The sequence below is a fragment of the Tauraco erythrolophus genome, chromosome 2, assembly GCF_009769465.1.
Source record: "Tauraco erythrolophus isolate bTauEry1 chromosome 2, bTauEry1.pri, whole genome shotgun sequence".
NCBI classification, from domain to species: domain Eukaryota; kingdom Metazoa; phylum Chordata; class Aves; order Musophagiformes; family Musophagidae; genus Tauraco; species Tauraco erythrolophus.
Window position 1 is genome coordinate 6,379,880 of NC_141466.1, and position 14,485 is coordinate 6,394,364.

A 14,485-nucleotide genomic window follows, 5' to 3' on the forward strand; every position below is an offset into this window, starting at 1 on the left:
AGAAACAGTGCACTAGGAAAGTGACTATTGTGTTGGTAGGAAGGAGAGGCAGTGGGAGGATGGATGCAGCAGGACTTCTGCTGCCTTGTCAAACCAGAATCTCTGCTGAAAACTGAGGAGATGCTTTTAATCAACTGGCTGTACCGAAGAACTTTGGACACCCCACTCTTTGTAATTTTTTTTTTTTTTATTAGTTGTAGTTCTTTGACATGATGAATACTTACAGCAGTATGTTAAAAAAGATACAGTTAAGTCTCTTGGCATCACTGCATAGCAGTCACAGCGTTTTCACACAATCTAGTGCTTCCTTTCAGGATGACGCATATGGCATATATACGCACATATGGGGGCAGAGTCTTGGTCCCAGTGAAGTTGGCGGGACCAGTGTTTGGCCCATAGAGTTGTATAAGATATGTGAATATGTATATATAAAATGCTTTACAATAAACATGACATATACAATCTTGAATTCAAAGATAAGCAGAATATATTTTACATCCAAGTCAAACTTAGGCTCTGCACTTAAAAGTTTATGTACCTAAAATATTGGATGGATTAAGAAACAAATAATAGAGTAATAGTTTGCACCAATCAAAGTAATTTGGGTACATATTCATGGCATGAGGCTTGCCTTGAGTTTTTGTTTTGTTTGTGTTTTAGGGTGGCTTTTTTTTGGATTTGCAGGATCTTAATTCAAATTTAAGTACTGATTTTTGTGGGCCGTGAGCAGGGAATGGTGGTGTCAGGAGGACACTAGGAATACTTCATGGATAATTCAGCTGAGTGACTTAAAATATAAGGCTGTAAATGGCTGGTACCCTGACTGATACCCGAAAATAAAATGATAACTACTTGACTGTTTCTCCTTTCTGAGGAGAGGGCATTTTGAAGGGCTAGTATGCATTCTGTATCTGTTTTGTTGGAAACTTTGAACAGAAATTTCAACTACAGATTGAGTGAGCTGGTGAGATAGCTATGCAGTGTGAAAATGGGCTCGTCTCACTTACTGTGGTAACAGCCTCCTCACTGATTGTCTGGGGAGACTGATTTTCTTCATGAAAACCGGCAGTTTATACAAAAATAATTGACCGACATCATAGATTAGGTTAGATACAACTGCAGATCATGTGGTTGTTTTCCTCTATAGACTCTACTTAATCTTAGCTACTCCTCTCTGTTTCGATATTTCAAAGGTACACGTTTTCCATAGCCCTTTTTTTTCCCCTTTTGGCTGGTGGCTGGAACACTGACCCTTAAAAACCCAAATGTAAGTAAAATGTTTACTTAACGAAAATGCATACGTATGCGTTATTTTAACCAGCCTAAAAGTTTCACTTATCACCACTTTCTTTTACTATAATTATTATTACTATTGTTGTTATTTATATAGAATTTGCCTCTTTTACGGCATGAAATCTGCATTTAAAGAAACGAGATTTTAATAAAATGAATTGTATTTGCGGGGCATAAAAGTGTTTTAAGCTCCTGCTTTTAGCAGTTTTCTACTTCTTTCCTTATATGAAAAACCTAACTCGTTTTTAAAACTTCAGAATCTTTTAGCTACACTGGCCCAATAAGAAAGAAAAATAATTTACAAGGCCTTTATGTGAAGTGGCTAATCAGGTTGACAAGACAGAAATCTGTATTACCTGCATAGATGTGTTTTTATTCTGTGTATCTAGCAGTCTGTTGGCATCCTGAGGAGAAATCCCAGTACAGAAATGTCTTCCAAACTAGAGAATACCAAGTATACATCCCAACTGCATATGCTGAGCACTGGTGCTGTTGGATTGGCTGTTATCAGGCATGGTTTGGCTTCTTCTAGGGGAAACCAAATGGTAGGATTTTGCATTTTGGATTTTGCATTTTGCTCCGGCAGGGGGATTGGACTAGATGATCCTTTGAGGTCCCTTCCAATCCCTAACATTCTGTGATTCTGTGATTACAGACCCCAGTGAATCTCGCTGCCAGGCATCTGCTGCCAGAGCCTAACTTCTCAGTGCCCTTTTGTCTAGAGCACCTGAGGCAAGCTGGTCCAGACCCAAACTCATGTAATGGGTTTGGCTGACAAGTACAGAAGCATTTCTGGAGCTACCCTGAACCTATTTCAAGCATTGTTTCATTAGACAAAGTGATTGAAATCCAGCCAAGTATGTTCAGTGCACCAAAACCCCTCTTTTTTAGAGCAGCTTTTCAAAGTTGGGAAGTTTTAACTTGGAAAGAGCAGACTTGTAACAGACCCTGTAGGCTCTAATTACAGAAAAGGTCTTGGTTTTATTGTAGCTATAACAGAACTTGATCTGTAACTAAGCTTTCCTGTTGGACTTATTTTCTGGAAGCTCCTTAGAAACAGCTCAACGATGTATCTGACAAGAGCTTTTTATGCTGCTAGACACTGGGTTTGTTTAACTAAACTTCAGAACATTTTAAAAAAATTATTGGAACTAGATGGAAAATGGCTTCCATTTCTTAGTAAAAAGACAAAACCAGGGAAATTATATCCTTTTGTACGTACTTAAGTGCTTCTAAGCAGCACATTACACTGCTCATGTAATGTCCTAATAATTGTCCCAAATGTCTCAGGAGAAAGAAAACATCACCTGAAAAGCTGCAAAGTGGTGATGCTCCCACCCCCACCATCAGGTGGTTAAAAAGACATTTATGTCCTGTAGTTAGAAATCATTTTAATCTACTACAACTCTCTCTCTTTCCCTGTTTTGGTGCTTCTAATAGATGAATCCTATTTAGAAGAGGGAGGAAGAAGGATGTTTTCTGCTGCTTATAGCTTACCAAACAATAGAGAAGAGGAAAAGCATCATTCTCAGGATGCTTTGTGTTCTCACAGTGATTTCCACCTTCTTACTTCACTGAGCTTCAGTCTCTCACTGAAGATATATGTCCAATGAATTAGTAGAGTAAAACATCCTTTACTAGCACTTACGCTTTTTATTTTCCTTTAAAGATATCAGTCACCTTATGAGCATGAACACTTTTTCTAATCAAGTCAATATTCCCTGTAATTGAGAAAAATTCTATTAGATCTCCCCTTGCACTTATATGAGCAAATATTGTCTTTCTCAAACACCGTCTTAAATAGCTCTTTCTGTTGGTCTTTCCAAGGTACTCATGTCCAAACATGATTATATGGCCATATTTGCTAGTTCTTTTGGAAAACATCTATACAGATTTGATGTACTGGGGGTTTACAACACCACCAGACTTTACCTGAATGCAACTAATTTTTCTGGGGGCAGAGGAGAAGAGGACAATCGCTTTGGTGCACTGCAGTAGTGTCTGAGAATACATGCTCATTGAAATGATGGAAGTGAAAGAAAAGTTTTATAAAGGCCATCTGAACTGAGGTTGTTCATGGCATAGATAAGGCCATGTATCTTTCACGAGACCATAGAAAATTCCTCAGCTACTATGATAGTTGAGAGGATTTTTCTTAATAGTCTGACTACGACACATTTTTTTCCTTCATTGAGTGAGACTGATCTAAAAGTCAGCTGAAGTATTTTTTTTTTAATGAGAAGAAAAATACAGATGTGTTTTGATGCTGGCTATCTAAGGAGGGAACGTGGGGAAAAAATCAGCTACATTGCATCATCACTCGAGAAAACAAGTGGACTCCAGAACTATTAGAATGTCGTGCTTTGTAGATCACTAAGCTATTTAATAAAAATTCACACTCTTGAATAAATGGTAATCAGGTTGAACTGTCAAATTATGTGGTGTTGCTGTGGGTTTTGTTTTTTTTTTAACTTAAAACTTCAGGCTCTGTGAAGCAGTTGCCTAGACCAAATGTGCAAGGTGCCATGGATTAACAACACGGACCCATATGGAATGTGTTTGAAGTTTTCAAGAAGTTATCCTGCCAGACTTCATTCCTTAATGACCTTTGATACACCTTGGAGAGTGGAAAGGCAGTTCAGAATCGGATCTTGTGATCATATGATTTTGGCAGCTACCAGAATATGAAGGATGCTAGAAGTTAAGGCTTTTATCCACAAACAATGGTGTATATTAATAAACTCTATACCATATTTACAAATGCTTTCTCTTGTATTAAAACTAACAGTATTCTGTTCACAGTGCCAATGTTTTTACAGGTAGCAATCCCACAGTACTCCAGTATTTTGGCATGGGAATCAGTAGCGCTTTGTATTTACAGAAAATGTACACATAGGAATATAAACATGTTACTTGAAACAGTACTCAAAAGATAGATCTGTTCGTGTTTCAAAGGTTTAGACTGTACAACACCTTCCCTTTTGTTTGCGAGGGAATACTGTTCCTTGCAATGAGAAGATGCCCATCTGTTATCCAAAGTGGCATAAAAATGATTACCAAAATGAGCCTTGTTACACTGGAGTTGTGTACACGGAGAGCAACTTCAGTCCAAGGTTTACAGATCTGTTGTTTAGTGCACAGAATACAAAAGTTAAAAAGGTTTTTGTTTTAATTACTAAAATAACCAGACTCTCTCTGCCCTCTGCGAGCGCTGTCTCACTCAGCCAGTGTCCTCTGGATGCTGAAGATGCTGGTGGTTTAATGTGCAGCCCAGCTGCCAGCCTGGAAAGCATATGGCGTTCTGGGCCTATATACATATGTCACAGTATGACTCGTGGGACATGAATATACAACCAAGAGTGCCTCTGTGTCCCCTGTTCTCTCGGTAATCCTCCTGCTTCACGGCAGCCGTCACCGGCCTGGCTGCAGTACTGCTGGCTGGGACTCTGCGTTCGGGCAGTTCATGATCCAAGTGACCGATGGCATCGGGCATGCGCAGAATGGGGAGAGGGGAGAGGAACGTGAAGGAGATCCAGAAAGGAACCCAGCAGAACCGTGGGCTTGTTCGCCAGGACCCTTAGAGCTTCTGCTTTGCCATTTCTTCCCTTTTCACGGTCTTGACAACAGGCTCCTAGCTCCCCAGGATTTCGTTTGCTGCTGTGATCAAGACAAAGATAGCAGTGCTATAAGGAAAAGTGCAAAGCTGCCACTAAGGAGTCTCTTCTTCATTTAAAGTCTGTTCTTGGCTGCCAGTCACTTGACCTGAGCGGTCATTGCTCCTACTACTGCTGTGTTGCTTGTGCAGCAAACTCCTCCACTTGGCCTTGTTCCTCCTGAGGTGGTTTAGCATGTTTTCAGATAGGGGGGTGTCGCCTGTGAACTGGGCCCACCTTTCAAAGAGTGGCTCTACGATGTACGTCATGAACCCTGAGGAAACACACAAAGAACAGCAGGTGAGGAACAAATTCATTCCCTGACTGCATTGCCGGCAAAAACCCCGAAGAGAAATAGCAATCAACCCTCAAACAGCCATCGACTCTTCTTGAACTGCACAGCTTTTGACCAGCATGCATGACAAGATGTGGCTCTATCTGTGTGTGCAACAGTAAAATCTGTGAGAGACGGCATCCTTCTCTGAGGAGATTTCAAAATAGAAAGCAACCAGTGTGTAATCACATGTTTTGGCTGCGATTTTTCTCCACAGATATTAGTATGACCCTTTTTTCCCTATGCAACGACACTTTTGTCTTTCTATTGAATATTTGGCTTGGATGGGTTTCTTTTTGAACATTTTTATTTAGACTATGAATGGTGACTCTTATAGTACCTACGGTTCTTACTGTTAAACAACTAGATTAGGAAAAAGAAAAAAAAAAAAAAACCAACAGAAAAGTTTCTCTTTGAGCTTGTGCCATACTCAGATAAATATGGAGAGAACAAAACTAATACTTACCAATCTGTATGCTTGGTATTGTATCCTTCTGCTGATTACAAAGGGGGCTTATTTCCAGTTCAAATTTTTGTTCCAGGTCACCTGCAAAAAAAAAGAAGAGAAAATTTTCTGCCACTTACATCTCTCCTCCATGCCTATGTCAGACTCTCACAGTAACTGCAACTCTGTGGATTTGAGCAGCTGGAATCTTGCACCAATGACAACCATGTTAAACGTCTATAAATACCTTCATTTTTTCGACTTTGTTGCAGATATCAGAGAAACTGAGTATGCAGCCAAAGAAAAATCCCTCTAAGGAAAGGTGACTTCTGAATGAATATTGTTGCCCAGAGAAGTTGTAGATGCCCCATCCCTGGAAGTGTTCAAGGCCAGGTTGGATGAGGCTTTGGGCAACCTGGTGTAGTGGAGGATTTCTCTGCCCATGGCAGGGGGGGTTGCAACTAGATGATCTTTGAGGTCCCTTCCAACCCAAACCATTCTATGATTCTGTGATTAAATCTGAGCGCGTACATGTTCTTAAGACCTTAATCTTTAAAATAAGATTCTCTCACATAAAAGATTTTTAAGACATTCTAGTTCATTTACTCAGTGTTCAAATGTCTTCCTACAAGAAAAACGCAGAATATATATTTCAGAAGAAAGGCATCTCCATTAGTACTGCAGCATGAGTTGCTACTGCGTGCTTATGGAAACTGCTGCTTATGGAATTCCAGCTGCTGCGTGCTGCAGCCCAGCAGTCCGCAGCTGTGCCTGCACTAGCAAACTAATAGGGGCCAGAGCATGGGCTTGGGCAGCACGTGATCATGTGCCAAGAGCTATGGAATTCAAGTTGTAAATGTGGAAAAAGGATGAAATTAAACCTTTGTCTTATAATTGTGGTGTGCCTCAGTATCAGGGCTATGCCTGTGCTGCTGTACTGAACTTGTATCACCAAATCTCAGGGTGGTCCTGGAAACCCTCAGGGAGTCATCTGCACAGGACTGACTTGAGACAGCAGACAGACTTGAAACGAAGTGGTTGACTGAACTCCTAGACTCCTTCGTGGCACACTATTTGACTAATTGGAGCACGAGGTCTCCAGGTGCAAATCTGGGACTGCCCTGAAGACTCCTACAAGGCAGCACCTGCTGGGACTGGCCCCAGGGTCTGTTTCAAATTGTTGAAGAAAAGCCTGGGTGGGGTAATCTGCTCACTCCAGATGTCACCTCAGACTGCTCCTGCTGCAGATTTGACCAAATTTGGCATCGAGAAGATGCTTATGAACAGTCAGTAGAGACTATTCCTGCAGATGTAGAAATGGTCACACAAGACAGTCTTCTGTACATAGCTAAGACTATTAGGAGAAATTTTTAATGTAGTTGAAGGTAATCAACAGCAATGATCATAGAATCATAGAATCATAGAATGGTTAGGGCTGGAAGGGACCTTCAAAGGTCATCTAGTCCAACCCCCCTGCAACAAACAGGGACATCTCCAACTAGATCAGGTTGCTCAGGGCCTCATCCAACCGGGCCTTGAACGTCTCCAGGGATGGAGCATCCACCACCTCTCTGGGCAACCTGTTCCAGTGTTCTACAACTCTCATGGTAAAAAATTTTTTCCTAATATCCAACCTGAATCTACCTCCCTCTATTTTAAAACCATTACCCCTTGTCCTATCACAACTGGCCCTCCTGAACAGCCTCTCCCCATCTTTCTTGTAGGCCCCCTTGAGGTACTGGAAGACCGCTATAAGGTCACCCCGGAGCCTCCTCTTCTCCAGGCTGAACAGCCCCAACTCTTTCAGCCTGTCCTCACAGGAAAGGATCATATCATGATCATATGATTCTATGAATGCTGGAGGGGTGAGAGGACCACAGGCCAGCTGAATAGAAGAATTCAGCAGAAAAACCAGCTCAGGAAGTCTCGCTTGCTCCAGGTGAAGCTGCTGTTGCCATCTAGACAGCAACCACCTGTCCTACTGGAGAGACTGCCTTTCCCCGTGCAATCAGTACTCCATGCAGATGGCTGTAAATGAGCTAAGGTTGGTTGGTTTGTTTTTTTTTTTTAAACAAACCCTCTGTCTGTGAGTGCATCACATTCATCCTTTGTGCTTGTTATCCGAGACACTGCCAGGGTACACTTTTGGTTGCTCCATGAGGTACAGACCCTTTCTTTCCTATGTACAGTATGGGAGGGAGGGAGGGGAGACCAACAGTGTGCAAGCTTAAGTTGTGCCGCTTAGCCCTCATTTTTGTCTATTTGATTTACTAATAAGGATGCAGTGAGGAGTGGTTACTTTCCCATAAATAAGACTGACCTGCTAGATCAGACAAAATGTTGTATTCAACCCAAAAGGAATCATTTTGCTTTAAATCCACTGCTTTTGTTTAAAAGTTCTTTTCTCCCCACTAATTGACAGTTTTGACTTAAATGCTATTGTGCCACTCGGGCTTTATAGCCTCATATAAAATACTGTGTGCATTTTAAAGCCTTGCCTTTCTCCTCTCTGCAGCATGCAATGGCTTCTTAAACATGAGGAGAGTATTTTCAGTTTTAATTAGATATTTGGAAAACACCAGGGAAATGTTTTTAGCTTCACAAACAATCAAAAGGAACAATTCAGCCACACTGAGACAAAACAAGAGTTTGTCATGTTTCCGAATGTGTGATTTGTCTGTTCTCTTCTTCCCCTCTACCCCCTCCAAGGATCTTTGGCCGAAAAAAATGGAGTGTCTAACTCCAGGGATGTTCCCTCTGCAGGTACTCTGGGCTCAAAACGGTTGACCTGTCTGGCTTGAAGTGTATCAACATCTTCCTGTCTTTGACAAGTCATTTAATTGACAAAAATAAGATTTTCCTTTGCATGGTAACAACTTAAATGACAGTCAATGTTCATATGTTTCAAGTTGCTATAAAGTACCTGCATGAATTAGTTGCTGAGGTCCTTCATGCTCGGGAAAACCTTCCAAGCAATTTTAAAACCTCTCCAGAGAAACTGGTCATTAACATTACTTAAACATTAGCCATTTTCTTGAAACTTGTTTCCTGCCAGTTCTAGTTTTATATAAACAAATCAAGTTGTATTATTTACCTTGTGTTCCTACTTGACTTTTAAAACGCCCATTTGAGAACAAGTTAAAAGTTTTTTTCTAGGAAAAGTTCATGTTAGGAGCTGCTGTAGGCATCAGGTGCATCCTGAAACGTACCTGAGTTCCATATTTTATTTGCTAACAGATGTAGTGCAGATGCACCAGATCACTGGAAGATCAAGATCTGAGTCTATTAAAACGGCATTAGAAACATTTGGTACAAAAATGTTCAAACTTTGTACAGGAGGAGGATTAAACATGGCACTAATCGTGGTATCATCTGCCTCATCTATAGTTAAAAATCAAAGCCTAAGAGCTATGGTTTTCAAATGCTGACCTTAGTGACAAAAAAATACCTTCAAGCCTCAGCATTGTGTGTAAGGAGGTAGAGAGGTCTACAATAACTTTCTTAAGTGATAATGTTATATAAATACCTGGTAGTTAATATGGTTTCTTGTATCACTTACCAGTACTATACAGGCTGAGAGAGTTGGGGCTGTTCAGCCTGGAGAAGAGAAGGCTCCAGGGTGATCTTATTGCAGCTTTCCAGTACTTAAAGGGGGCCTACAGGAAAGCTGGAGAGGGACTTTTAACAAGGGCGTGTAGTGATAGGACAAGGGGCAATGAATTTAAACTGAAAGAGGGCAGATTTAGATTAGATATAAGGAAGAAATTTTTTACATTGAGGGTGGTGAGGCACTGGAACAGGTTGCCCAGAGAAGTTATGGATGCCCCATCCCTGGAAGTGTTCAAGGCCAGGTTGGATGAGGCTTTGGGCAACCTGGTGTAGTGGAGGATTTCTCTGCCCATGGCAGAGGGTTGGAACTAGATGATTTTTAAGGTCCCTTCCAACCCAAACCATTCTATGATTCTATAGTCAGACCACAGTTTCTGTATATTGTCCCACAAAAAATGCTCTTTTTCTCCCTGTTACGCTTCTAACTGGTCTCATATGTTCCAGTGTTCCCCTTCAGAGGTATATTTTAGATGTTAAACTATTAAATCTTGAGTCTTGGGGAAAAAGCTTACGTTTGTAAGAGTTGAGAGTGCTGTCTTTCTCAGCGCAGTCCCTCAGGACACTACAGCTGAGGTATCGCACAACTGGTGCCCTGTCCTTACGTGTTGAATATTGATTATGTCTTCAATATACATCTGACTAAATAAAGCTGCATCTGACATGTTGCTTATGTTGCTTCAAAAGCATCAAAGTCAAAGACAATTCACCAGCTTAAGCTGACACTGGCTGAAAATTAACTTGTTTACCTATTTGTCCTTCATTAATGCTATGGACTAACTGTACTAGGTACCAGCTCGAATGTGGCTTTATTTTGTAGTGCAGAATTTTAAATGAATTGAGAGCTTCATTGTGCACTCTTCCAGTGTTTGGACCACTTGCCTTCGGCTCCCAGGACGCTCCGAACAAAGAATTTAGCAGTGATTAAACTCTGCTGCACCCTGTGTTGTAGCACAGCATGACCTTGCCTATGCAGATAGAGCCAAATGGTGTAATTACTGTGTTTGAAAAAAAACCCCTGCCTGACTGCACTCTCTGCAGGGGTTTGAAAACATTTGCAATAGGTCCTAGCCGAGCTTTGGCTCGCCTACTTTGGCCCTTTCAACAGCGTTAGGAGAGCTTGGCGTGCTGGGAACTGCGTTTGAACCCTTTCTCTGCATTTGTAGGCAGAAGAATGTGTCATATTTGGGAAACAGCGAGGGCAAGGCTCCCATCGGAGTTGTAGCAGGAGCATGAAAAGCGAGATAAAACACAGCGGGCAGCAGTAGGATTTTGGTGCAGTGCAGCCCTGGCGCCGTCCCAGCTCAGAAGAGCTAACGGTGACTGGAGGGCTCTCAGAGAAGAACCCAGCCGTGGGCTCTCCAGCCGAATTCAAGTGCTGAGGCTCCTGCCCAACACTGGTACAGGAGCACTGAGGGCAAAGAAACGCTTGCTGCTCTTCGATCCCTTCCCATTTCCCAATTTCGGCGGAGTATCTCTTCAACAGCTCGTTCTCGAGGGAGATTCCAAGGCAAGCTGGGCAGGCTGAATGCTACCTCTGTCCCGCCCCACAAAACGCCCGCGAAGCCGGGGTGAAAGGGGACCGCCACGCGCGAGGGGGCTGACCTTGCCTGTAAAACTCTTCGCAGACCCGTTCGCTCCACTGCTTGCTCAGATCCCAGAGCCGGCAGGGGTTGCAAATGTCAGCGCACTTGAGTGCAATCTGAAGGCAAAGAAGAAAAGCAGCGGTGAGAAAAGAAATGATTGTTCAGCAGCGCTTCAGCGGTAAATCGGCAGCCGTGAAACTCCCAGGCCTCTCCAGGGACGCTGGGAAGCGTTAAGATCACCTTTTAGAGACTCAGCCTCACCCAAATATGCCTTTTGAGGAAAGAGCATTTATTGAAGCCGCACACAAAACTTTCATTCAGTCCTCTGCTTTACTGTAGCGAGAACAAGAGGAGGGCCAAATTCCAAGGCTGCAAAGTCTTTTGGATATTCCTTGCAAGGAATAAGCCAACAAAAGCCTCAGGCTGGCTCCTGCTGACTGCCTGGCTCAGCACCCGTGGCTGATGACAAGGAAGGGAAGAGCCAAGCTGGTGTATTTGGGCACCATTGCTCTGCGGTCTCAGCGAGTGACCTTGCAGCTCACTTCGACTGCACTTCATCTTAATGTCTGCATGTTTTTGTTTACAAAGCTAAGCACAGGGCTCTCTGCACTGCCTCTCGCTTGGCTTCACTTAGTTAACTCGTACTTTCAAGTCTTTGCAGAGGGAAGAGTACAGGAGGGCAAGAGGTTTTTATAATCAAGTAACTGCTTGAGAAAAGTGAACCATGTAATAGCCTGTCTGCCTTACTGCCTTGGAACAAGATGTCATGTGCCTCGTTTCTTCACAGATTGAACACAGTCTGTTAGCCTGACAGAGGTCAGAAACCATTCTGGCACTCGAGAGGAAAACATAAGAAATATTTCCTGTACAAATTCAGACCTGTGAACTGGAGGAGGGAAGTCTCCAAGTCACTTTTCTCTCTGGATTAAATCGATTAGCCTTAATGTTACTGTCTATTACAAGGACCTTTCAAACATTCTTTAACTTATCCCAATCAATTGAGATTTCTTGTTATTTTTTTCTTTTCTTCTTCCACAACTAATCCATCAGATAAGTAAATCTCACCACGTCTGTGCCCTAGTTCCTATCTTCAGTAAAGTGCAGAAGAAACTTTTTGCCATAGTCGAGACCTGTAATCCCTCTGCCTTTGGCATTTGTACAACTTGCTTGCCTAATCTGTCCAGAAATATGATAAGCCCATCATCCTGCCCTGCATGGTCCATGCAGGAATCTGACAGAAGACCGTGTTTGATGGAGGACAGGCGAGCAGATTACTACATTTCCCACGCTGCTGGAGGGGGAAGAATTAACAGATCAGCACTTCTTTCTTTGCAACTGTCACCTTTCCTGTAACCTCGACAAAGTGATAACAGGTAAATGTTTGTTTTATAAATGATAACAATTACTTAAACTCCTTTCTGTATTTAAGAGTGAAATTAATGTCATTTCTCCAGAGAAGCATGTATATGCATCTACTTTCATCACAATACTGCTCTAATAGGTAGAGGTTTATTCTGAAGAGCCTGTTAATGACTGCAGCTTAGCTGGAAGAACCAGTCTGAATCTATTTGATTTTTAAATAAAGCATGGTTTCTTCATTAGCTGGGCAGATCCACAAGAGAACCACCTGCTGCCATGGCAACAGCTGTCTCTGCAGAGGCAGTTTCTGAGCATCCATCACAGGAATGGGACTTGGGCACCTGATGTCAGGCTCTCTTGGAAAGAACATCAACGAGGGGGCTCTCCTGCACGGTGCTAGAAAAATAACACCAGTGAAGCGACGTTTGCCAGAAGAGAGACTATAACCGAAGCATTACATGGCAAGAGAAGCAGTGGTCTGGGAATAAAATAATAAATAGCTTATCTTCATTTCTCAGCATTTGACACTCTCCTGTATCTGTCACATTCACAGTTTTTTAACTCAAAGAAATCACATACGGAAATACTTGACACGCCAGGTGGCAGAAGGAAAGCGCTTATGGTGATAGGTAAGGAGATGCTGATGTCCAGAAACACTATCGTATGCTATTCTAACATATACTAGGCAATACTGTGATTGAAAAGTGAATAAAAAACAACAGTAGAAAAATATTTTTTAAAGTTACCTGAAGCATAAAATGTCTGTCTTGTGCATCCTCCAGCCTCAAATCCTGATTGTCAAGGTGAGATTTCAGACGGATCAAAAACTCATTCTGCCTGTTGATGTCTGTTGCCAAGATCAGGGAGCCCAACTGCTGCTCGATGTCCTGTCTGCAATTAAGGAAAATAAGCCCCTTCAATCATGGAACCATTGAACATCAATAGCTCAAAACAAGCTGCTATGGATCAAAGCTAGCATAAAGCTTCCTCTTTCTTTATGGATCCAGTCTGATCCGTTCGCTCAGTCTCTGCTGGGGTTTGCAAGGTACAACTGCTCTAGCTGCCTAAATGGGTTCAGGAGGAATAGATAATGCAGAAGCAAAATGCTTGTTGGCATAGGTGGTTCTGAAAGCTTCTGCAAAGTGCTAGTAAAGTAAAAAAAAAAATACCCAAAACAATAGCATGATGCATCTAGAAAAACGCTCACATCTTACTTCAGCTGCTCAGAGCTGAGTGCAGGATACAGCAACATTAAAGTTGCAGTTGAAGTTGTAAAGGACTGAAGTCCTTTGAAAGAGGACTGAAGATATTGATCTGATGCAAAGGATTTCTGGAGGGATATGGAGCTTATTGCTTTCAGGCAAGTTGTTTATATTCTTGGTAAGGTCACTGTGATTGAAACCTGGTATTGCAGGCTGTTCATTCTCTCAGTCTCCATTCCTCTCTCAGGTTCATTGTAACACCGCACAGAACCAGCAGCTAAAAAGTTAACATCACCTTGGTCAAGGTGCTCATGTTGCTTTTATTTTTTCCCCTTCACCCAAAAAGACAGCAAAGACCAAACCGCATCTCCTCAGTCAGGTGTGGAAGACCTGAGCAGTCTCGATGCTACTCGACCAACTCCTTCATTTTTCTCTCTCTTTCATGCTTTTTAATCACTAAATCTTTCCATATTTGGTTGGGGCTATATAAAACTAAAAATGCCAACGATGGATCTGAAAAGGTCCATTCCTGCTGGGACTCCCAATGCTCCCAGTGCTGACAGTGGCCATTCCTGTCCTGCAGAAGTGGTGAAGTCTTAGAAAATGCTTCCGCTGTGTAACTTTGTCTCATGATTTCATACTGGCACCAGGAGAGCGCAGAAAGTTAAGCCTACTCTGAAGCCTGGGCTTCTCTGCCAGCATCCTTTAAAGAAGAGTGAAGGAAGCCATGGACTAGTTTGAGTGATGCATTTCCTCCAGCAGACACTTACGTCACCTCCTTGGGCAGATGGGCGAGGAGCCGTGACTCTCGAAGCATGCCTATTGTAGATCGCCAGTGATGATTTTCTAGCACTGAAACATTCTAGGGAGGAATAAAAGGAATAAATTCAGGGATTAGGCAGTTATGCATGGTATAGATACAGATTTGCCATATCACATGATGCCTAGAGTTGGTTGGAAGTGCTGTAACAGGAGCCTAAAATGTGTGCTTCTTAGCCACCTTTTGG

The 14,485-nt window shown here is 42.3% G+C and overlaps 1 protein-coding gene across 1 annotated transcript in view; it reads right to left on the bottom strand.

The window, feature by feature from the left end:
- Positions 1–4,968: 4,968 nt before the first annotated feature.
- The window catches only part of PDE7B (phosphodiesterase 7B), an 84,012-nt gene continuing 74,495 nt past the window's right edge, over positions 4,969–14,485 (bottom strand). The window contains exons 8-12 of the mRNA XM_086632052.1: positions 14,249–14,340; positions 13,023–13,167; positions 10,937–11,033; positions 5,747–5,827; positions 4,969–5,220 (exon numbers count right to left, since the gene is read on the bottom strand). Of these exons, the coding sequence (XP_086488178.1) occupies positions 5,003–5,220; positions 5,747–5,827; positions 10,937–11,033; positions 13,023–13,167; positions 14,249–14,340 (633 nt within the window). The 3' untranslated portion in view covers positions 4,969–5,002. The remainder of the gene's footprint in view (positions 5,221–5,746; positions 5,828–10,936; positions 11,034–13,022; positions 13,168–14,248; positions 14,341–14,485) is intronic.